Genomic DNA, 25710 nt, shown 5'->3' with positions numbered 1-25710 from the left:
TGTACATATATAAGTTTTATATTATTATTTGGTGTTTTTTAAGACACCTTCCTTTGTAAACAGTGGAAAACACTTTTCCTTTACTCTCCCTTGAATGTGATGAGGTAGTCAGGGTACGCTTGGTTGTCATGAAACACAACATACATGCTGGGTTTATACATTCTGTCTACCACGCTGTCGTAACGGTCGTGAGGCTGCTGGGGGTTTCGAGGTGGAGGCACCATCATATCCTTTTGGCCTAGAGTGTAGACGCCTGTGAGGACTCGGGCGACGAACATTAACTGAGAACCATCAGCAGCTGGCTTGGAGTAGGTGGGGTGGGCTGAGTAGTTGGCTTTTACAGCAAAGTAGGTCCCGCGACCATATGAAGTTGCTGAGTGTGAAAAGAAAAAAACAAAATTAGCAATAGGTGATCCTATTTACACTGTAGTGACTTGCAACATTAATTACATGATACCCCTCAGCCTCCTGGCAGTAGATTCTTTAGGTGTCACAAATACCCTGGAAGTACAAGCTGTAGAACAGAGAATTACTAGTTCATACTGTTACTTTCATATCTTTCACCATGTGTTTTAACTACACTGTTAATTGACAGGAACACAAAAACATCTTTCAACCTGATAAGGAATCAAGTGCTGTTATTGTACTAGACCTGAAAACATCTTCACAATCACTTAAAACCCCACCGACACTTAAGCCCCCAGGTTTCATGTGTCGCTAAAGCTACAAATGCTTAACAGTGTAAAAAGAAAAAACACAAAAAACAAATCCCTGCCTTCCATGTCATCCTTCAAACACCAATGTCACCAGACATGAAAATAATTTATTCATTCTTATGTGCGCGTAATCACAGTGTATTCTTACCTGCATTGTCATGACAGTATGCAGGACCAAACAGTGGTTATCGTTGACTGCCTGTTACTTGTCAAAGGTTTCATTAAACACATTAACTCTCCTCATTGGTAACTAGTAACAAATACTGTAATTAACACTTAAATCTATGCACCTTAAGAGTCAGTTTTCTGAAGCGTGGAACATCCTTTAACACTTCTCTTATCAAATTGTGCTCTGGCCCAAAAATTCCATACAGTTGTACTTACATCCATATCCCCCTGACCATCAGCAATACAAATTTGTCCTCTGTAGAGGACATTTCTAAACCTGAATATCTCCCATCCACTACATACTACAGAATTACCTCCTTTTGGTATTTACAGAGCACATTTAGGGCTTTCCAATGATACCAAATGTGAAGAGGTGAGGCTTTGGGAACTTTAGTTTTTTCATCAAGGAACATGACGGCCATTACTACAAGCACATTTTATGGGAAGAAAAAAAAGTAAGTGCATAAAACATTTTATTGAGCAATTTTTTTTTTTTTTTTGTGTCCTGTTTGGATCTTTAGCCATCAGAATTGTTGTCTTAAGGCCAAGAAAGATGCCAAGCGGATTTATTTTACCAAGTGGATCATCATGGCCTTGCCATATTGGTCCATTTGATTGACCTTTATTATAATTATGAATTTATTTTATTTTCAGTTGCTACAAACGGGACAGACATGACTGGGGGATAGGACAGGGAGAAAGAATGAAAGAAAGAGAGGGAGAGAAAGAAAACCAAAGGGGAGAAGAGATGGTGAGAAAGGGGGGAAGAAAGAAAAAAACAAACAAACAAACAAAAAAAACAAAACACCTGGGTCACCTGTATGGAGAAAAAAAACAGAGGAGAAAGCAAACAACAAAGAGCAACATAATAAAAAAAACGGCACCATCCCAATAAACTAGCTAGCAGTAGATATCAGTAGATACTAAATAATAAACGATATTGTGCAGCACGCAAGACAGACAGCGCACAATGTGCTTTGAGGCAGCAGCCAAGAAAGCTGTAGTCCGCGTCTGTGAACACCCGTGTGTACACCTGTGTGCACACCTGTGTGGATCAGCATGCTTGCATTCCAAAGGTTTCTCCATGTAACGATCTGCTAGGGAGTGTGGGGGGGGGGCACAGCCCCGTCCTCCAGGGTATGAAGCAGGTATGGAGGAGATCAAAACTCCAGACATCCAGAGGCCCCCAGAACACAAGAGACCAAGGAAGACCAACAGAGGGGCAGCCGCGCCACTGTCCCAGTAAGAGCTGAGGAGAGTCCCAGATGAGGGCTCACTCAGCAGCCGCGGAGGAGAAGCCAGGGGGAGTTGCAGTAACGCGCCCGTGAGCTCCGCCGGCAGCCAGCTGTGCCTGAGTGACTGAGCCCCAGGCCGAGAGGCCGGGGGCACCCCACCTCCGAAGTGGCCCGAGCGAGCCCCAGGCTCCAGGCCCCGATAAGCGGCCGCCAAGGAGTGAGCCGGTGTGTACCCGGACGCCCACCCCCAGACACAAAGAACCACCAACGCACCGACACCTGAGGGAGTCCGCCACTGGCAGGGGAAGTGGTGGTGGGTGGAGATAGGCCTCCAAACCTTGGAGGGCCTGAGATGTCCCCAGAGAGGTGGCGTCTGATACCCAACCTGACATATAGACACAGACATACAGGCACACACATATACAAACATCCATTCCCACCCTCATGCTCTCATATGCACTTACTCCACACTCAACCAACGTGGAGACAGACATAAAGAGACGCTGTACACACGATCACACTCCCCAAGCGTACTCTACGAACCGGGTCTAGGTACCCTTGCCCCTGGAGGGGGGAACTGCACCCAGACCCAGGTGGTGTTACCCTTTTCCCTGCGGTGGGGGGAGGCAGACCGCCCCGACTCCGTAGCAGCAGGGAGGCCCCACACTCCAGACCGCAGTCGGACGGCCAACTCCTCCTCCTAGCCCCCCCGCTCCAGCAGGCCGCAGAGAATGGGGGTGAGAGAAGACTCCAAACCTCCCTCCACCCGCTCATTGTAGTGTTGATGCATGTGTGTTCTAAGGTGCAATTAAAACCCAGGAGGGCATGGAGCTACCTGCCAGAGAGCAGCAGGTAAGCGCATAGTCCCTCCTGCTAGCCCTCAATGTCTACGTGTATTTAAAATTGAGAGGTGGGCAACGACGCCAGGGGTGAGGTGTACACCCTGATGGTAATTTGGACTCCGTGTATCGTGCCCACCCCCAAGATCCTATATGTATGTGTAATGAGAGTGTGAGTAATGTGAATGTCTAAGTTGTGGGATAAAATTGAGGCAGAGGCAGCCAGAAGGGGACAGAGGGGGGGGGTAGCCTCCTCTGCACCCTGGTGACATACCCCTACTCCAAGGTCCTGCATGTGTGGGTGGTTGTGGTGGAGCAATTTTTGACTATAAATGTTGTTAACATATTTTAGATAAGTCCCTTAATAATAACACATTAAAGCATAGTATGCTAATTTTACTTTAATTAAGGATAGTATTGAAGTGTTTAAAGCAGGGGTAGGCAACCTTTCTGATGGCGAGTGCCATTTAAAATTTCCTCAGAAGTCAGCGTGCCATATGATTGCATTATCAATAAATTTAATAACGCTCTATATGAACAGTTACACACAATACAGAACCACTTTATAGATTTCTATTTGTTTGCAGATGTTGGCAGCTATCAGTGAATAGTTATCAGCTATTTTGAAACAAAAAAAGACAAAAGAAAAAAGACTTTTCATCCATAACAAGAACTCCATAACAGCAAATGGACTGTACAACAGAAAATACAAATGCTATTTATGGTCTCCTCACAACAATGATAAGAAAAATAAACTAAGCCAATATGGCATGTTTGTTAATACAGAGACACACATGTTAATGTGATCTCTGGTCTCCCACTCAAAGACACAGGTCTCCGAGTGTCCAGCATTCAGACAGCTACCTGAGGACACTTATGTGAGAGAAAATCTGATTTGGTTGTAAGATTCAGATAATTATTTAATAACAGTCAGACATTTTAAATGAGAATAAGAAAGAAAAGTATTTCTTTGTGCCCCCTTTCCCTGTTAATGCTCTACCTGGCCCCCCTGGCAAAACTTTGCTAGATCCTGATAAACCTGTTTCTCCATCACCTGTTCAGCTGTTGATGTTTCCCTCTCACCAGATATACAAACCGATATCATGACCAGCAGCTTTTACAGCTGTGGCTCCAGCAAACATCAGCTGATACTAGAAATGAATATTAAATAAATCCTAACAACAGCTGATCAAGCTTAAACGTGCTGCTGTTGTTTAGTGCGACATCCTCTGGTTTCCTCTTTCTGGCGCAAAGTGGGCGATAAACAAACAAGAGAGTAAAGCCGATCAGCTGATCATTGATCAGTTTCACGATTAAAGTAGAAACAGGAGAGAGAGGGGAGAGAATGAGAGAAGAAGAGGCAGCTGTGCAGCGTAACGACAGAATAAATCCACCTTTGTGTCTTTTTCATCCTAGATGAAGTCCGGGACAAACTGCGTCCCTTCTCAGCTCAACACGAAACGCGTAATAATTTCTCTCAATACGGGACGATTCTGTTTTTTACGACACAGTTGGCAACTCTACTAACTAACCTTATGAATAAAATAAAGTTCACTATCAGTAACATCATAGCACCCACCCAGAAGTATATAAAATCCATCATGCTAGCTAGTACGCAGTACGAGTTATTGTAACTGACTGTAAAAAGTCAGCACAACGAAAATAAACTCCACCTAAACTTGGTTTATATCTGACCCAGATAGACTGCAGGTCATAACTTCTTACCTGAAGTTCAGTTCACCGCCTCGGGTCTCTCCTCCTCCTGCCTCCCCTCTCCCTCATCTGGCCTCCACCACTTGTTAATGTTACTGAATCTGTGGAAGCTCCACGATGCCACCACCAAACAACTGAGTTATTTTTACACACCAGCCAGCATCTGGCCAATCCACCACCTTTCATTGTTTACACTGTCATCGGGCCACCGAGCAAATGCCCGGTATGCCCGATGGCCAGTCTAGTTATGGTCGTGACATCATTTATTCCTTCGCGTGCCAACTGTGGCACGCGTGCCTAGGGTTGCCGACCCCTGGTTTAAAGAAATGTTCTCTGTAGTGGACATTTGTAGTTATTTCCTCCATTTTCTTCTGTTTTTTTAAATGACCAGAAGCATATGGAATTTTATTGCACATTGTTGAGGGAAACTCAAATCTTGAGTTGTCTGATGAAGAAGATCAAGATGCATTGTTTGAGCAAGAAGCAGAGGAAGATGATTCAGGGAGCTCTGAGGATGAAATTCAGGCAGGGCAAGCAGATATTGAGGAGTCAGATCAAGCTGAACAGTCCAGTCGGTGTCCACTCTGGAGCAGGAATTCAAAGTACATCTTGAGTTTGTATTTTTGTCATGGCCCACTGTCCTCACTGGGTGTCTTGCCATGGTGATGTGTCTTCAAGTTCCCCGTTTCCTCATCTGTGTGTGTGCATGTGTGTGTGTGATGTGTTCTGGTCTACTTGCAAGTCCGGGTCTGGAGAGTGGTTTCCCCGTCATGAACAACAGCTTTTGTAGTGTTTCCTGCAGAATCACGGAAACAGGTGGATCGAGCTGACGCGCAGGTTTTGGGAACAGAGGAAATGGAGACAATAATCGCCAGAAGAAAATATTCTGCATTTTGTCACTCACCTCACTGTAAATGAACGCACTGTCTTCATTCAAAGAGTCCTGTGTGTGGGTTCTACATCCGCATATCTGACAATTTTAAAACAATGCCAAATTTTGTTTAACAATTGCGCCAGTGTGCCTGTATGTACCAGGCAAGTCATGCCCAACTGGATTGAAGGTGTTTGTCTTAGCCGCACCAACTAGAGTTTGTGGTCTACCAAGGCAAGACTACCTTTGAAGATACAGGAGGAATAGGCATTGGAGAGCAAACTGTTCTTCATTTGGCAGAGTCTGTTCCCCAAGAAGCCCACCTGTTCTTTGACAGGTTCTTTACAACTATTAACGTCCTTGAAACCCTAAAGATGAAAGGGCTGGCTGGAACTGGAACCCTCATGAGGCATCCTCTGCCTATGGTATTGAACCTCAGGACACATGCACAAGATGATCCAAGAAAGACAAAAAGTTTGTCCAGGTGCCAAAGCCACTGGCAGTTTCTGAGTACACTATCAACATGGGTAGTGTGACCTTGTTGACCGAATGTTGAGTTTCTACAGGATGGCCTCTTGCACTCGGACAGTATGTGCAGTTCTACACTTTTTTAATCTGGAAATAAACAACTCGTGGCTTCAGTATAGAAGTGACTTGCAGTTGCGGAGGAAGAAACCACTGAAGTTCCTCGACTTCAAGCTGCTCCTTGGTGAAGAGTTGATTACTTGGGCTCAAGCAGGAAGCGCAAGTGACAGTGAAGATGACTCTACTCCCCCAAAACAAAAGTGGAAACCACAGCCAAATGAAGCTCTGAGACGCTATGTTGCTATCCATCTTCCAGAGATGGTGGACATGAAACAGATGCATCAAGATGTCGCAGATCCAACTGCAAGAGCAAAACATAAGTGATGTGCACAAAGTGCAAGGTATTTCTCTGTGATTCCAATAAGGGGAATTGCTTTTTAAAGCATCATTCCAAATAAGCACAACAGAACTAATCAAAAGTGATGCTGGTCTGTGGATGTTAAACTTGTTCTTAGGTTTACCCCTTTTTTTGGGTCGGGGGGAGCAACTGTTTGCCATCAAAGTTCAGTTTTACCTGTTTGGCCTTCCAATGTCCTCTACAATGGGCATGTGATATCTTAAAAATAAAAACTTTTTTTCCCCAAAACATTATTTCAGTCTTCTGATTACCTTACAAACATTGGGGGATTAAAAACAATTTGGTTGGACAACATTTTCTTTCCTGGTAGTCAGAACCAGTGAAAGGCTTACTACTATTATGAAAATTCACTGAATGCAAATTGGGAAAAAACTCTGAATGTCATCTTTAAAAAGACTGAAACAGGGGTGCTGACTTCAAGGCCACTGAGATTTGAACTCATACAAGATTTTTAATAGAGACACCTATGATATCGATTTGAAAATCTTATGTCGCCTCATTTTTGTGTTATGGTGTTCACAAAGTTGGTTGCTCATGCCAACCAACGCTTTGGATAACGCATCGATGGACTGATGGAGTAAAAAAACTATTAATACAAAGTGTTTTTTCTCACGTACCACTTCATAAGGTAAAAAATCTGTTAAGTCTCATACAGGATAGTAAATTTTGTTTAAAATAAACTAAACCAAAATGCAGAAGCAGTGTATGAAAAACTAAGACCCTACGACTCAATACCTTAATAATTAAACCATCTTAAGTAGTAATAGTTTCAAGTAATCATTTCTTGTGTGATTTTATCAGTCTTGCACATTGTTATGGAGAAATTTCAGCCCCCTTCTTCTTTACTGCGTTGTTTCAGGTCATTGAGGTTTGCAGGAATTTATTTATGAACAGCTCTCCCAAGGTCCCACCACAGCATTTGAGTAAGGACACTGGGCCATTGCAGCACTTTTTCTTCAGCCATTCTGTTGTAGATTTGCTGTGCTTGGGATCATTATCCTGCTGCATGATCCAGTTTGGATATGCTTTAGCTGTCAGACAGATAGCCTCCCATTAGACTCTCTAGAACAGAGGCGTTCATGGTCAACTGAATGACTGTAAGGTGCACTAGTCTTGTATCTGCACTAAAAAATACAACCCTTCCAAACAAGCCATACTCTTTCAGTTGTTTTCTAGCTGTACAGAGATGAACTTTTTTTTTAAACATTTATTTATTGGTTTTAACCGGTTTTACATGATGCACCGTGAGCAAAAAAATAATAATAAAATTAAATAAAAAAATAATAAAGTAAAAATAAAATAAAATAAATAAATAAAAACAAAACCACAACAACAACAGAAACAGAAACAACATAATAATAGAAACAAAAACAAAGAAAACCATAACAAAAGGGAAGGACAGATATACAAATCAAGTTAGAGTTTCAGGCTGTTAAGTCCACAGTGTATACTTTGCAGCTCTCCAGAAAGTCGTAGAATTTAGACCATATCGGCCAAAACTTGTCCAGTTTATTCCTTAATGTATAAGTTATTTTCTCCATAGATAGTATAGATGTCAGTCCATTAAGCCATTGAGATAGTCCACATATTTTTTGATTTTTCCAACACATAGCAATACAGCGCTTGGCTTCCAAAAGTCCAATCATTAACAGAGCTCTATTGTTTGCAGCAGGTACAAAATTATTCGGGTATATATTTAAAATATATATTTTAGGATGAAGTGGAATCACATCACCAATAATTTGACTCAACAGATTTATTACCTTTTCCCAAACATTTTTCACATGTGGACACTCCCATATACAGTGAAATAAAGTGCCCCTGTCCACTCCACACTTAATACAGGTGTCTGGGATGTTTGAGTTAAAATGATGCATTTTTGACAGAGTAATATATTGTCTTGTTAACCATTTATATTGAAGTAGCCGAGATTGCACATTAATTGTCTGACTCTGGGCCAAGGAGCATGATTTATACCACTCATCATCAGATATGTTCATTTGCAAATCATTCCTCCAAGCCTCTAAAATAGACTGTGTTGATTCTTTGGAATTTTCCATAAATAATTTGTACAATGGAGAAACTTGGCCTCTCCCATTTAGATCCTTTATAACTGTGTTCTCTAGAGAGGAGTAGGTGGGGATTTTTAAGCTGTTTTTAAGCACCCACGGTGTGGGACGGAGAGATTTCGCAGGTCTTTCCTCCCCACTGCTGTCAGACTCCACAACAAAGACTTTAACTGAACAAACACACACATCCACACATGTGCAATAACACTAAGTGCAATAATCTTTTCTGGCATCGTTGTATTTTTACTCAGTTGTATATAGCATTCGTATTCTATTTTTATCTTATTGTATATTTTTATTCTATTTTATTCTACTGTATATAGTATATTATTTTATTCTATTCTGTACAGCTGTGTACTGTATTTATTCTTATTGTATTCGAATTTTTGCGTCATAACTTTTGCACTGTCCACTTCCTGCTGTGACAAAACAAATTTCCCACGTGTGGGACTAATAAAGGTTATCTTATCTTATCTTATCTTATGTTACCTTGTGTGGTTAAGACAAAATTTCTTAATTGAATAAATTTAAAAAAATGTTTGGCAGGAATAGAAAAAGTACTTCTGAGTTGTTCAAAAGACATAAGAGTATTATTCCTAAATATATCAGACACTTTTCTTATACCTTGATCGAACCAAAATTTAAAACCTGCATCCGCCCTACCAGGAAGAAAGTTGTTATTTCCAAATATCGGAGTAAACCTAGACAGTTGTATCATTTCTCCCAAGTAGTTATGTATTTCAAACCAGATCATTATAGTGTTTTTAGAAAGGAGTTCTTAGTTTGCTTATTTAGTGTCTTCCTGTCGGCTGAGTAAAGATATAAGTTAGGGGGAATTTTGATTTCTGTAGACTCCATAGAAACCCACACTGGAATTAACTCATTAACAAAATAAAACATTGCCGCTCTGATTTGAGCAGCCCAGAAGTACCACTTTAAATTTGGAAGTTGTAAACCTCCTCTTTCATAAGGGAGGTATAATAATGAGATTCTGAGTCTTGGTCTTCTGTTATTCCAAATAAAGTTTCGGAATAGTTTTTGCAAATCTAAGAAGAAAGAGTTTGGTGGAGAGAGAGGTATTGATTGAAAAAGGTAAAGATATTTTGGCAAAATTGACATTTTTAGTATATTAATACGACCAATTAAAGATATAGGTAGTTTCATCCATCTGTTTAGAAGTGCAGTAACTGACGTCGTTAAGGAATTATAATTGGATGCCAGAATATTTTCAATTGTGTGAGTTAATTTCACACCCAGATAAGTAAACCCATGTTTAGATAGCAGAAAGGGAGTATTGATTGGAGGATATTGTCGTTCATTTTTATTCAAAAATAATATTTCGGATTTATCAAAATTTATTTTATAACCTGGAAATGTACTAAATGTATTAATGAGACTTAATATGGATGGTATTGATTTGTTTAAATTAGTGCAGAACAGGATCACATCATCTGCATATAGGGCAATACGGTGGTCAGCATTGCCTACTTTAATTCCTGATATGTTTTTATGATTCCGAATTGCCATTGCAAGAGGCTCAATTGCCAAGGTGAACAAGAGAGGTGACAAGGGGCACCCTTGTCTAGTTCCACGATATAACCTGAATGGTGCGGAAAAAAGACCATTAGTTAAAATCTCTGCTTGAGGGTTGGAGTATATCAACTGAATCCATTTAAAAAATATATTTCCAATACCAAACTTTTTCAAAACTTCAAATAAGAATGGCCATCCGATCCTGTCAAAGGCTTTTTCCGCATCCATTGAGATTAACGCATTGTCTCTGGTCTCTTTTTTCTCATAAATGATATTCATGACCCTCCGTATATTGTGAAACCCCTGCCTCCCTTGGATAAAGCCATTCTGGTCTGAATGAATCATTTTAGGCAAGATTGTCTCTAATCTCATAGCATAGAGATGAACTTTATTTTAACATGCTAACTGATGCCTGTAGAGTCTGAGATGTAGCTCTCGGGTGTTTCACAATTTCTTTGAGCATTGCAAGGTCCTGACCTTGGGGCAACTTTGCTTGGATGTCCACTCCTAGGAAAATTGTGGTATTATGTTGACACACACCTGAATGCTCTAGATCAGTAGAATGCCAAAACTCCTGCTTTTATAAAGATGTTTTCTTAAGGGGACACTTTAGTTTTCATACACTGGTTCCCCCTTTTGCTTAATTTTTATTAAAAGAATAATGAAACTTAATATATCATGTTTCCCTATCAACCGGGGTTTTATTTACTTAATTTTAAGACTAGACTGCTAAGGACCAGGTTACTTTTATTATGCCCTGAAACAGAAAACCTGTTAGTGTAAAGACAATGTTTTTTTTCTTTCCACATTTAATTGTAGCTCTACTCTCCTTGTTCTACTTGTTCAGTGCTTTGAAAATATTTGTGCAAATGTAAGAAGACTCCGGTGTTGACTTTGGTTAAAACATGTTATGCAAGTTGTTGGCACTGACAGTTTGCATTTGGTACTTTTCAAAACCTTAGGAGATAAATGCTAATATGTTCTGTAATTGTAGACTATAAAAACACTCACCATTTTGCCCAGCAAAGCGCCTGTTGAATCCAGTTTTCATTATGGAGTAACAATTGTCCTGGGTCGTCCCGTGGTACAGAAGTTTCTCCCCTGCTCCTCCCTCGTGTGCATTCTTATCAGAAATGTGCTTCTTCTGTGCTTCATAGGCACGACACAGGTGAACGTTCTGCAAACGCTCAATCTGGCAGAAAGAACAAGGCCAAAGGATCAACAAGCTGCCAAACAAGGTAATCAAGGATATTAATTACATCTGAGGGGTAGTTTTATACTTATATTATGTGGGCCTTAAATCGAGGCGTGCATCCCAGGTATGAGAAGATTTTGTGTTGTCATCAGCGATCAATTAATTACTTTAATACTGCAAATCTGAGAAACTGAAAACACAATGACTTGCAGGCAGGTTTTACAACTGTATTGTAATATCTTTCTTTGTATTGTTTCTGAGAAAATTATGAAGATCATCAATATATTGGACTACAGAGATATAGTGGACTGAAACTAAAATCCTCCTACAATCCCAAATACATTAATTAATTAATTAATTAATTAATACAATTTAAATAAATAAATTATATCTTTTGAATGGGGAAATTAGTTTTTTTAATAAAATGTGACATTATGTGATTTCTTGTAACTTGTTTGAGCGACGGGGCGATCGTGGCTCAAGAGTTGGCAGTTCGTCTTGTAATCGGAAGGTTGCCGGTTCGAGCCCCGGCTCCGACAGTCTTGGTCGTTGTGTCCTTGGGCAACACACTTCACCCGCTGCCTACTGGTGGTGGTCAGAGGGCCCAGTGGCGCCAGTGTCCGGCAGCCTCGCCTCTGTCAGTGCGCCCCAGGGTGGCTGTGGCTACAATGTAACTTGCCATCACCTGTGTGTGAATGTGTGGATGACTGAATGTGTAAAGCGCTTTGGGGTCCTTAGGGTCTAGTAAAGCGCTATACAAATACAGGCCATTTACCATTTGTATCCATGTATATGGAAGTGAAACACTTGCGCAAACTAAGGAACTGAAATAATGACCTATGCAAAGATAACGTTTTCGCAAAGTACATTGCTCTGACCGGTCAATCTCACACACTGTGTGTATATTTGTATCAGTATGTGTGTATATGTATATCTATATGGACATCTCTGGGCATGTTGCTGGGGTTACAAAACAAAATGGTAGGATATTATAATCCGGAAGCAATAATAAATAAATAATGGGGATTTACTGTATATAATATACACATATATTAAATCAAAGTAAATAAGAAATATCTATTTGTTCCACTTTACAGTAGCATAATATTTCATGAATAACATTTAATACCATTGGTTGTAATTTTTTGGAAGAATAAAGTAGTGATGAAGCAAGCATGCATATAATAAGACAGGTAATAAAAAGTAGAAACTGAAATGTTCCTTTATGCAGGGAGAGCCACCCACCTTCATCACAGTTTTGGTGACGGTTCGTTTGAAGGCCTCCATCACTGTTCGGTACTCTGCAGAAGAAGACTCCAGGGGAATGACCGTCATATTTTCACTGGCAGCCATGCTGTCCCAGTACAGAGGGAAAGTAAAGTCTAAAAGAGACAAGCATATATAGCATACACACGAGAAGACACAGAAAGAGCCTATGCTGCGATTTATATATATATATATATATATATATATATAAAAACACCCAGCACGCCCCTGCGGGCGGTTTATCCTTCAAGCTCGGGTCCTCTACCAGAGGCCTGGGAGCTTGAGGGTCCTGCGCAGTATCTTAGCTGTTCCCAGGACTGCGCTCTTCTGGACAGAGATCTCCGATGTTGTTCCCGGGATCTGCTGGAGCCACTCGCCTAGCTTGGGAGTCACCGCACCTAGTGCTCCGATTACCACGGGGACCACCATTACCTTCACCCTCCACATCCTCTCGAGCTCTTCTCTGAGCCCTTGGTATTTCTCCAGCTTCTCGTGTTCCTTCTTCCTGATATTGCTGTCATTCGGAACCGCTACATCGATCACTACGGCCGTCTTCTTCTGTTTGTCTACCACCACTATGTCCGGTTGGTTAGCCACCACCATTTTGTCCGTCTGTATCTGGAAGTCCCACAGGATCTTAGCTCGGTCATTCTTCACCACCCTTGGGGGCATCTCCCATTTTGACCTCGGGACTTCCAGGTTATACTCGGCACAGATGTTCCTGTACACTATGCCGGCCACTTGGTTATGGCGTTCCATGTATGCCTTGCCTGCTAGCATCTTGCACCCTGCTGTTATGTGCTGGATTGTCTCTGGGGCATCTTTACACAGCCTGCACCTGGGGTCTTGCCTGGTGTGATAGACCCCAGCCTCTATGGATCTTGTACTCAGAGCTTGTTCTTGTGCTGCCATGATTAGTGCCTCTGTGCTGTCTTTCAGTCCAGCTTTGTCCAGCCACTGGTAGGATTTCTGGATATCAGCCACCTCCTCTATCTGCCGGTGGTACATACCGTGCAGGGGCCTGTCCTTCCATGATGGTTCCTCGTTTCCCTCCTCTTTCTTGGGTTTCTGCTGCCTGAGCACTCGGTCAGTTGGGGCCATCTTCCCAATGTATTCTTGGATGTTCGTTGTCTCATCCTGGACTGTGGTGCTGACACTCACCAGTCCCCGGCCCCCTTCCTTCCGCTTAGCGTACAGCCTCAGGGTGCTGGACTTGGGGTGAAACCCTCCATGCATGGTAAGGAGCTTTCTTGTCTTTATGTCAGTGGCTTCTATCTCCTCCTTTGGCCAGCCTATTACCCCAGCAGGGTACCTGATCACGGGCAGGGCGTACGTGTTGATGGCCCGGATCTTGTTCTTACCATTCAGCTGACTCCTCAGGACTTGCCTGACCCTCTGCAGGTACTTGGTGGTTGCAGCCTTTCTAGCGGCCTCTTCATGGTTCCCATTTGCCTGCGGGATCCCCAGGTACTTGTAACTGTCCTCTATGTCTGCAATGTTGCCTTCTGGTAGTTCAATCCCCTCAGTTCTGACTACCTTCCCTCTCTTTGATACCATCCGACTACACTTCTCCAGTCCGAACGACATTCCAATGTCATTGCTGTATAGCCTGGTAGTGTGGATCAGTGAATCGATGTCTCGTTCACTCTTGGCATACAGCTTGATGTCATCCATGTACAGGAGGTGGCTGACAACTGCTCCGTTCCGTAGTCGGTATCCGTAGCCAGTCTTGTTAATGATCTCACTGAGGGGGTTCAGGCCTATGCAGAACAGCAGTGGGGACAGAGCATCTCCTTGGTAGATCCCGCACTTGATGGTGACTTGTGCTATGGGCTTGGAGTTGGCCTCTAGTGTTGTACGCCACATCCCCATTGAGTTCCTGATGAAGGCTCTTAGGGTCCCATTGATCTTGTACAATTCTAGGCATTCCAGTATCCAGCTGTGGGGCATTGAGTCATAGGCCTTCTTGTAATCAATCCAGGCAGTGCACAGGTTGGTCAGTCTGGTCTTGCAGTCTCGGCTGATTGTTCTGTCTACCAGTAGCTGGTGTTTTGCGCCTCTGGTATTCTTGCCAATTCCTTTCTGTGTCCCGCTCATGTATTGACCCATGTGCCTGTTCATCTTAGCCGATATGATGCCTGACAGGAGCTTCCATGTAGTACTGAGGCAGGTTATTGGTATATATATATGTGTGTATATGTATATATGTGTGTATATGTGTATGTGTGTATATATGTGCGTATATGTGTGTGTGTATATGTGTATGTGTATGTGTATATATATGTGTGTATGTGTGTATATATATGTGTGTATGTGTATATATATATGTGTGTATGTGTATATATATATATGTGTGTGTATATGTGTATATATATATGTGTGTATGTGTATATATATATGTGTGTGTATATGTGTATGTGTGTGTGTATGTATATATATATATATATATATATATATATTCTCATGATCATTTTGACCCCACAGGATGAGATCTTGCGTGGAGCCCCAGATCGAGGGAGATTATCAGTGGTCTTGTATGTCTTCCATTTTCTGATGATTGCTCCCACAGTTGATTTTTTCACACCAAGCTGCTTGCCTATTGTAGATTCACTCTTCCCAGTCTGGTGCAGGTCTACAATACTTTTCCTGGTGTCCTTCGAAAGCTCTTTGGTCTTGGCCATGGCGGAGTTTGGAGTCTAACTGTTTGAGGCTGTGGACAGGTGTCTTTTATACAGATGATGAGTTCAAACAGGTACCATTCATACAGGTAACGAGTGGGGGACAGAAAAGCTTCTTACAGAAGACGTTACAGGTCTGTGAGAGCCAGAGATTTTCCTTGTTTGAAGTGACCAAATACTTATTTTCCACCCTAATTTATATATATATATATATATATACACATGTATATATATATATATATATATGTGTGTGTGTGTGTGTGTGTGTGTGTGTGTGTGTGTGTATGTGTGTATATATATATATATATATATATATATATATATATATGTATGTATGTGTGTGTGTATATATATATACATATAACCAGAGATGGGCAGTAACGCGTTACTGTAATCTGATTACTTTTTTCAAGTAACGAGTAAAGTAAGGGATTACTATTGCAAAAACGGTAATTAGATTACCGTTACTTTCCCGTAGGAACGCTGCGTTACTGCGTTACTAAAACCGTGATTTTTTTGCGAGAATATCTCATGACAGTGACGTAAGCGAGTGCGCCGTTAGTGACAACAGCTGTCTGCAGATCAACAATGGATCACATATCGATTGTGGGAGAGAGTATGAGCGTGCAGCGTTTAAAGCGTGGAAGTACTGACCTTACTTTGAGTTTGATTCCATAAAAAGTGACAAAAACATTAGTGTCCATCGTGCGTGGGAAGAAAACTTCTTTTTACAGTGGAAAAAACCCCCTAAACTTCCAAGCAAGCACCGAGTGCGCAACGACGTAATGGGAAATTCACAGAGAAACTCGCGGATTCTTCAACTGACCGCGCCACAGCTGCACCAGGGTAAACCTCCGCCTACTGCAGTCCTGCTTTACAGGTGAAAATAGAGCAACAGGACCGCTGAGTCTTTGACTTTATTTATTTTCTGCTGTGTTTTACTTGCATCTATTTGAAAGAGTGAGTGTAAACACAAAAAATATTTTATTTTATGTGCTGGAATGTGTAGAAAATAGGTTTAAATGTTAAACTAATTTATGCAAGTCAGAGAATGTTGCATATAATTAAATTTTTGCTTGATGCATAAAGTTAAAAGATTAAAACTAATAAAACAAGTTTTAAAAAGAGACTTTTCCATTTGATTACATTTTATATGATGGATTATGTAGAAAAAGTAGAATTGGGCTGAAAGCTCTATCGCTTTATCACCTCTTCAGGTTGTAAATCGTGTTTTTAAAAAGTAACTAACTAAGTAATTAATTACTTTTGAAAATAAGTAATCAGTAAAGTAACAGGATTACTTTTTTGGGGAAGTAATCAGTAATTAGTTACTGATTACTGTTTTTCAAGTAACTTGACCAACACTGCATATAACTGGGAATAAACTGTGAATAAACCAAAACGTGTAATTCTGACAATACATGTCAATATAACACTCCTTCTAAATTAGACATGAAATAGACGGACAACGTGTTCCTCCCTTATTGCTGATGTGGGATTTTTATATTTCTTGATTAAAAATGAACTGATTATGGTTACTTTCATATTTACTTTTGCAGCCTTCTTTACTGCAATTAGTTTAATAGTAACATAATTTCCTTAGGGATTAATTAAAGTATTCTGATTCTAATTTTTTGTGTAATTATTTCTTTAAAAACCTTAACATTTCTTAACATTTACTCTAGCTCCCATTCTTACTTACCCTGGCCCTCCCTCTCACCCACTCCCTCATACATCATTCATACACGTAGGGTCTTAATGGAGGGTTGTGGCTTGCATATGTCACAGTGGGTGGAGCCATCTTTCTGCACCCTGTTTCACACACCCTACTAGGTGCACACGGGTCACATTTTTTGTATCACCTCTCTTTGCCAGGTACTGGGTGATTTTTGGATGGCTGGATGCCCAGGACCCTGATCTATGGCTTGAACCAGGGAAGCCAGGCTCTAGCGGGGTCGTCTGTACACTTTGAAGTTTTGTGTTCCAGGTGTTGTACGATTGTTTTTCTTACAGGTGCGGCAGGTTGCGATACATTTTGCATTTCTATTTGTACTCTGTTCTTTCATTACATCTTGTACACCTTAATATTTGTTTCTTTTGGTTTTGTATTACTCTCAAGCATCAAACACCAATATCAGTCAGGCTCATTTTGTAACATCACTGAGATCTTCTCACCTGAGAGATTCTCAAGTCGTTTCAGATTTGTCGTCTGTCTGCTCAGTTGTTGTGTGGCCATCATTGTCTGTAGATTAATCTCCCATATGAGTCCCTGTGCGTCTTTTATTCCTTCTGTTAATTTGTTGTTTTCCAGTTGGTGATTGGCTGTTCTGGGAAGGCGTTCCCAGTTACCGTTATGTGCCAGGATGCACCAAACCACTCGGAGGTACAAATCCTCCTCCTTCCTGACTCTCACCTCTCTAGCAAGGGCCATGAACTGAAAATGATTCATTTTCTGCATCACTCGGGTGACCCGATCTATTAGCCCACTCACTGTTAGGGTGCCAGATTGATCAGTTTGCATGAATAAACCCTCGGCCTCCACCAGTTCCTTAAGCTCCATCATGTCATCCTGGCTGAGGAGTTCCAGTTGCTCCTTGGAGTACTGCGTCTGATATTGATGCTTCAGCTTTTCCATGGCAGAGTCAACATGTTTTTTGGAAAGACCCAAGATAGACTGCTGACTTGTAGACCTGATTCGGAGTCTGCTGAGGCATGCACTCACAGAAGGAGGAGGCTGTTGTTGCTGTTGTTGTTCTTGAAATAACACTGAAAGGTGGATGAAACAAATAAGCAAGTATTTTCAGTAAAATAATAATTTAATCTGCTTTTTATTTTAAAAGTCAATACACTAAATAACCACACAAGATGGCAGTTTGTGAATATTTCTGTCACCTCTGTTGATGACAGCTGGGGAATACATCTGCATCGCTTCCTTTTTGAAAGCCGAGAAGACATCAATCTTAATCAGGACGAGGCGGATGTTGGTGAGGCTGTTCATTGATGATGTAGAAGACTTGATCCCTCGAAGAATGGCTCCTGCCACAATAGCAGGATTCAACCCTCCAGCTCCTGTTAAAACACCACTTGCATTTAGGTGTGTGTGTTTAAAAACAAACAGAATAAATAGAAATGCTAAACAAGATACTTACCAGCACACATGGCAGGAATTGCCACTGAACTGTAATTATACGATTCACAATAGTAAATAATATCACATACAAGTTGTTCAATGAGGACTTCATCCTGTTTTCCATGCATGTGAAAAATAGCTTTACAGGGGAAGTTTCCAGGCTGGGTCACATAAATGTCTCCTCGATTTACTTTTGCTACACAGAAAGTGGGAGAGGAATGATTAGTGAGAGGCAGATAAGATGAGAATTTAAGTAACTGCTTTTCTTTTTCTCACCTGCTTTTAGCTCGGCTTCCACCTCTGGTCCAGCTCTAGTTAAGATGTCTTTGCATACTCCATCTATAGAAGATGAGAAATCATAAAAATATACATTAAAGCATAGCTGGACTGGCCATCGGGCATTTTTCGGTAACGGTATAAACACTGAAAAGTGGTGGGTTGACCAGATGCTGGGAGATGTGTAAAAATAACTCAGTTGTTTGGTGGTGGCTATGGCGGAGCTGCCACAGATTCAGTAACATTAGCAAGTGGTGGAGGCCAGCAGGTGCAACACGCTGGCAGGTGGATGACGGAAAGGCAGGAGGAGCAGAGACCCGAGGCGCGAAGGAATAAATGATGTCACGACCATAACTAGACTGGCCATCGGGCATACCGGGCATTTGCTCGGTGGCCCGATGACAGTGTAAACAATGAAAGGTGGTGGATTGGCCAGATGCTGGCTGGTGTGTAAAAATAACTCAGTTGTTTGGTGGTGGCATTGTGGAGCTTCCACAGATTCAGTAACATTAACAAGTGGTGGAGGCCAGATGAGGGAGAGGGGAGGCAGGAGGAGGAGAGACCCAAGGCGGCCGCTGGTCCGAGTGTCAGGTGAACTGAACTTCAGGTAAGAAGTTATGACCTTCAGTCTATCTGGGTCAGATATAAACCAAGTTTAGGTGGAGTTTATTTTCGTTATGCTGACTTTTTACAGTCAGTTACAATAACTCGTACTGTGTACTAGCTAGCATGACGGAGTTTATATACAGCTGGGCGGGTGCTATGACGTTAATGATGTTGAACTTGTTTTATCTTATTTTATTTATAAGGTTAGTTATTAGAGTTTCCAACCGTCCCCTAAAAAATGGAATCGTCTGGTATTCAGAGAAGCTGAAGAAGAAGAGCTGCCTCTTCTTTTCTACTATTTCTACTTCAATCATGAAACTGATCAATGATCAGCTGATCGGCTTTTCTCTCGTTTGTTTATCGCCCACTTCGCGCCAGAAAGAGGAAACCGACAGATGTCACGCTAAACAACAGCAGCACTTTTAAGCTTGATCAGCTGTGGTTAGAATTTATTTAATATTACTTTCTAGTATCAGCTGATGTTTGCTGGAGCCACAGCTGTAAAAGCTGCTGGTCATGATGTCGGTTTGGTTATGTGGTGAGAGGGAAACATGAAGATGAAACCAGGAGATGTCCTTACTGAATCATCAGAGCTGAACAGGTGATGGAGAAACAGGTTTTCCTTTTAGGTGACATGAATGAGTTGAAGGGAAGTTATGAACTGTTTCTGAGAAATAACACCAGGATCCTTTTCTATGTAGCTGACACCTGGTAACTGTGCAGGGGCGGGTCTAGCAAAGTTTTGCCAGGGGGGCAGGTAGGGCATTAACAGGGAAAGGGGGGCACAAAGAAATACTTTTCTTTCTTATTCTCATTTGAAATATTTAGCTTTTAACAAATAATTATCTGAATCTTACAACAAACGTTTTCATCTGATGTAAACTGTATAGAAATCCATTATTGTACATACTAATTTTTTTTAAGGTCCTATCATAATTTCTTCAGAAGTAGCTAAGTACTGTATATGATGCCAGTATTTTCCCACATTTTCTAGATACTGTACCAGTACTGTGTCTAAAATGCCATCAAAAAGTCAATTAAGTTTTATTCTTTCTCACCAGTCTTTCTCCTTTCACTTTTTAAAGGTTAGAAAAAATATTTTGCCCTGCCATGGTGTTTTTGATGTGGCAAATGAATGGTTTATGAAAATATATCTAAATCTGTCATTAGTAATCAGTAATGATCATGTCTCACCTCTAGTCTTCTCTGTCTTAATTTCAGGTTTTCACCATGTGTTGTAGATAGTTCAGGAGGTTAACTCGACCAAGCAGTCTACTTTTGGGTACTGTTTAGAATACCAGAATAGGGAGGATGGTGTAGGTTTAAGTTTATTAGACTGATACATATATACCAACAAGACAGTGTATATCACTGTGACAACAGTATGTTTTCATTCAAAGGCTTTATGGTTTTTCCTATAATACCTGGTGGGCCGGTCTCTAGTCAAAATTCCCGGGCTGATTGTTTGTCCCAGTCCAGCCCTGCATTAAAGGACTTACAATCTGTCAGTGACGGCAATTTTGTGAAGCTACATGCTAATCTTGTGCTACTTTTAGCATGCAAACACGGCTAATCAGCACCAGAACTGAGTTATTCTGAATCATATACAGTCAGGTCCATATACAGCGGCTTGCAAAAGTATTCGGCCCCCTTGAACTTTTCCACATTTTGTCACATTACAGCCACAAACATGAATCAATTTTATTGGAATTGCACGTGAAAGACCAACACAAAGTGGTGTACACATGTGAAGTGGAACGAAAATCATACATGATTCCAAACATTTTTTACAAATAAATAACTGAAAAGTGGGGTGTGAGTAATTATTCAGCCCCCTGAGTCAATACTTTGTAGAACCACCTTTTGCTGCAATTACAGCTGCCAGTCTTTTAGGCTATGTCTCTACCAGGTTTTCTTCCAGGATTGCCCTGTATTTGGCTCCATCCATCTTCCCATCAACTCTGACCAGCTTCCCTGTCCCTGCTGAAGAGAAGCACCCCCAGAGCATGATGCTGCCACCACCATATTTGACAGTGGGGATGGTGTGTTCAGAGTGATGTGCAGTGTTAGTTTTCCGCCACACATAGTGCTTTGCATTTTGGCCAAAACGTTCCATTTTGGTCTCATCTGACCAGAGCACCTTCTTCCACATGTTTCCTGGGTCCCCCACATGGTTTTTTAAATACTTGGTTGCAAATCTTTTGCAGTCAATTACAGCCTGAAATCTGGAACACATAGACATCACCAAACGCTGGGTTTCATCCCTGGTGATGCTCTGCCAGGCCTCTACTGCAACCGTCGTCAGTTCCTGCTTGTTCTTGGGGCATTTTCCCTTCTTCAGCGTTTTGTCTTCAGCAAGTGAAATGCATTCTCAATCGGATTCCGGTCAGGTGATTGACTTGGTCATTGCAAAACAGTCCACTTCTTTCCCTTCAAAAACTCTTTGGTTGCTTTTGCAGTATGCTTTGGGTCATTGTCCACCTGCACTGTAAAGCGCCGCCCAATGAGTTCTGAAGCATTTGGCTTAATATGAGCAGATAATATTGCCTGAAACACTTCAGAATTCATCGTGCTGCTTTTGTCAGCAGTCACATCATCAATAAACAAGAGAGCCAGTTCCACTGGCAGCTATACATGCCCACGCCATGACACTTCCACCACCATGCTTCACTGATGAGGTGGTATGCTTAGGATCATGCGCAGTTCCTTTCCGTCTCCATACTCTTCTCTTCCCATCTCTCTGGTACAAGTTGATCTTGGTCTTGTCTGTCCATAGGATGTTGTTCCAGAACTGTGAAGGCTTTTTTAGATGTCATTTGGCACCTTAACCATTATCTGGCCTTCCTGTTTTGGGGCCTCACCAATGGTTTACATCTTGTGGTGAACCCTCTGTATTCACACTGGTGGAGTCTTCTCTTGATTGTTGACTTTGACACACATACACCTACCTTCTGGAGAGTGTTCTTGATCTGGCCAACTGTTGTGAAGGGTGTTTTCTTCACCAGGGAAAGGATTCTTCGGTCATCCACCACAGTTGTTTTCCGTGGTCTTCCGGGTCTTTTGGTGTTGCCCAGCGCACCGGCATGTTCCTTCTTTTTGAGAATGTTCCAAACAGTTGTTTTGGCCACGCCTAATGTTTTTGCTATCTATCTGATGGGTTTGTTTTGTTTGTTTCAGCCCAATGATGGGTTGCTTCACCAATAGTGACAGCTCTTTGGATCTCATCTTGACAGTTGACAGCAACAGATTCCAAATGTAAATAGCACACGTGAAATGAACTCTGGACCTGTTATCTGCTCATTGTAATTGGGATAATGAGGGAATAACATACACCTGGCCACGGAACAGCTGAGAAGTCAATTGTCCCATTACACTGGTCCCTTAACAAGTGGGAGGCACATATGCAAACTGTTGTAATTCCTACACCGTTCACCTGATTTGGATGTAACTACCCTGAAATAAAAGTTGACAGTCTGCAGTCAAAGCACATCTTATCCCTTTCATTTGAAATCCATTGTGGTGGTGTATAGAGTCAAAAATGTTAGAATAGTGTTGATGTCCCAATATTTATGGACCTGACTGTACATACATACCTATTGCCATCTATTTTGTTAGCAACATGTAAACCTTTGCTTCTGTAAAGTTTAGGGCAAGTTGCACAGCTGATTAACAAATACTTTTCTATTTGTTAGCATATAATAAAAGTCACAAATGCCAGTCTTATTGTAACATCAAAAGAAAAGCTGGGTCTCCAAAAAGTCTAAGATAATCTTATTAAAATGAAGGTCTGATGCCTATTGGTTAAATACTGATATATTTAATAAATGTATTTAATTTCAAGGACAAATTTGGATCATCTCTGTAAATAACAACAATAATTGGACAATGCATGCCACAGTTTTATTTTAAGTTCCATTTTGTGTCTCGGTTGGACATAGAGATTCTACTCATTTGATTTCTTAGTCCTGCTTCCTGCTTAGAATGACTCATCAACCCTATTTCTCGTAATCAATCCAAATGCATTTATGGGAAATGGTACTCAAAGGTAAGTCAAAGGCTAATCCCTGCCAAACCTGCTTGGCTGGAAATGAAACATGTCTGACACCACAGGCCATAAACCAGTTCACCTCTGTTCCCTGCCAGACTGTCACTGACATCTTATATTTGTTACAGTTTGATAATCTGAGTCCTGATTGCTTTCCATCACTTACGCCTAAGAGTTTTGCATTTTGTCATCCACTAAGCCTGTTCCTGCTGAATGTGTCTAATATGCACTATATTTCACTATGAGAAACTATAACCATGATCGGTACTAGATCCAAAAATCAAGAAATTATCTAGTTTTGCAGCTCCAGATGCATTAGAAATTCCATCCATCCATCCATCCATCCATTCACTTCCGCTTATCCTTTTCAGGGTCGCGGAGGGCGCTGGAGCCTATCCCAGCTGTCATAGGGCGAGAGGCGGGGTACACCCTGGACAGGTCGCCAGTCTGTCGCAAGGCTAACACACAGGGACAAACAACCATTCGCACTCACATTCATTTGCACATTCACACCTAGTGACAATTTGGGTTATCCAATTAACCTATCCCCACAAGCATTAGAAATTAGTGGCATAATTACTTATGTTGTTGGACCTTGACTCTCTATTCTTAGTCTTGCTTTTCATAAGTATATGATGAGGTTTTAGCTAATATAAGTGACCTGCTGATAATACTAGATGACAACTTGGATCTTCAAGGATTATATTCATATGGGCATTCCCATTTCTGTGCAGATATTCATGAACAGCTGTTTGTCTCTGCTATCCGCAGAGAGCTATTCCACTATTGTGGCTAAAAATAACCTTACAGTTACAATATGATCCTCCTGCTCACTCCACCTTCCTGCCTTTGTGTGCATCCTCACTTTTACCTACCAAGGTTAGAACTTTTGAAGTTGGTTGTGTTCACCACAGCATCTGTAGTCTCATTAATGATGTCACCAAATATCACATGTAATTTAACCCCACTCCCCACTGTGATGATGATGTCATCTAGGTCGCTGGTGAAGGACCTGAAGATTGCTGAGAGGAAAAAGACCACACATTAGATTTTGTCTGATATTTAATCTGATTCCTGAGGGTCCTAATGAAGATGGTAAAATATAACACTAGCTGAATGCTTTTTATCTGCTCACTATGCATTAGTGTCACATACTGAAGACAGTCTGAGTAGTGCAAGTTTACCTTGGCCTCCCTGGTTCATATTTAAGCTGAGCTGTCTGTAGACATCGTGGTAGCACTGTAGATAAAAACACAGAATAACACGATAAAGAATTGATGCATGGTCAGAACAGCCCTGTTTTTGTTTTTAAAAGTGCTTTATAAATTAAGTGATATAGTGTGATATGCATGTTACATATCAGATCAGGACATATCGATTGACACTGACCGCCTCAGAATCAGGGTAACCAGGTTTAATGACAATGTGGATGTTTGTAAGAGATCCAGAGGATGCAGATAATCCAAACTGGTGAATGATGTCAGTCAACACTTGAATGGCTTCTCTCAGCGGGTATTGTAAAACAATTCCTGGCCCAATGATCGGAATGGCCACTGAATCCAAATTCTGCTGTACACAAAGCTCCAGACACCTCTTCAGACCGTTACCAAGAGCCTGCAAATCAAAAGTTACATATTTTTAACTATGTTTTCAAACTGTTGGATTGCACACTGCAACTAACAGAGCACACATGGAAAACAGTGAGGCTGCACAAAAAAGTTGTATAAATCTTTCCTTGCATTGATCTAGTTTGAGCATTAATGCTTTTGCTTTGCAGTTAAATATTTTATTATCTTTTCTTTTGTCTGTGCTTCTACTTTTGCACACACAAACTTATATATCTGTTTTTTCCAGTTAATCCTTTCAAATATGCACCACTTTAAAGTGGATTTCTGTGGTTTTCTGAGGGTAAATTAAATATGAATTATGTTTTTTTCCATCACCAGAAGTGTTAATGAAAGTCCTTAATTTTACCTGAACACTCTTTCCTCTTACTCCGTCCCAAGGCAAGCACTCAATGAAGAAAATCTTGGAGCAGCCCAGAGATGGAGGTGCATCAACCATCTGAACATCACCAGGGGCGAGGGCACAACTGGCTAAGACTGAATCAAACTTTAACTTTAATACATTCCCAGCTTTGGCCAACAAACTTTTGCCAATATTTGTAGAAGTCAGCTGTTTGTTGAGCATGGGGACCACCAGAACATTTGCCTGCAGAAATAATATTGAATAACATGAATGTTAATATTTTATTTTGGGATTATGGGAAATAGAATTGAATGGAAATAATCAAACCTGTTCATTTTCTAAACTGCTGAGTTTGATCTTCAGGTTTGTTCTATTAATTGCAGAGTTTCCAACTGTGCTGTACATGCTGCTGCTGTAGATTAGAGATTAGATTAGATTAGTGGTGTATTGCTGAGTCTG

General features: G+C 41.2%; 1 protein-coding gene across 1 annotated transcript; it reads right to left on the bottom strand.

Annotated features, from left to right (window-relative positions):
- Positions 1-50: 50 nt before the first annotated feature.
- Positions 51-25710, bottom strand: LOC146579968 (protein mono-ADP-ribosyltransferase PARP14-like). The gene is made up of 12 exons (XM_085266560.1): positions 25579-25710; positions 25258-25494; positions 24673-24897; positions 24468-24522; positions 24159-24305; positions 18633-18695; positions 18376-18552; positions 18119-18295; positions 17402-17992; positions 12528-12664; positions 11099-11279; positions 51-373 (listed from the first exon to the last, which is right to left on the bottom strand). Exons 1-12 carry the CDS (start codon positions 25654-25656, stop codon positions 81-83), a joined length of 2361 nt encoding a protein of 786 aa, XP_085122686.1. The 5' UTR covers positions 25657-25710; the 3' UTR covers positions 51-80.

Source organism: Mchenga conophoros, linkage group LG3, assembly GCF_057382185.1.
Source record: "Mchenga conophoros isolate Kocher_MC1m ecotype Shallow Benthic linkage group LG3, M_conophoros_male_GT1.1, whole genome shotgun sequence".
NCBI classification, from domain to species: Eukaryota; Metazoa; Chordata; class Actinopteri; order Cichliformes; family Cichlidae; genus Mchenga; species Mchenga conophoros.
Note: the sequence above shows the minus strand (reverse complement) of the source record. Positions and strands in the feature narration are given on the sequence as shown.

What these genes read in the sequence shown, in the direction of transcription:
- LOC146579968 (XM_085266560.1), bottom strand. Translation starts at nt 25,656, where the DNA reads ATGTACAGCACAGTTGGAAACTCTGCAATTAATAGAACAAACCTGAAG. An exon ending in GCAGTTTAGAAAATGAACAG is followed by an intron (nt 25,495 to 25,578) that starts GTTTGATTATTT and finishes TTATTTCTGCAG; the next exon opens with GCAAATGTTCTGGTGGTCCC. An exon ending in TATGAACCAGGGAGGCCAAG is followed by an intron (nt 24,306 to 24,467) that starts GTAAACTTGCAC and finishes TTTTCCTCTCAG; the next exon opens with CAATCTTCAGGTCCTTCACC.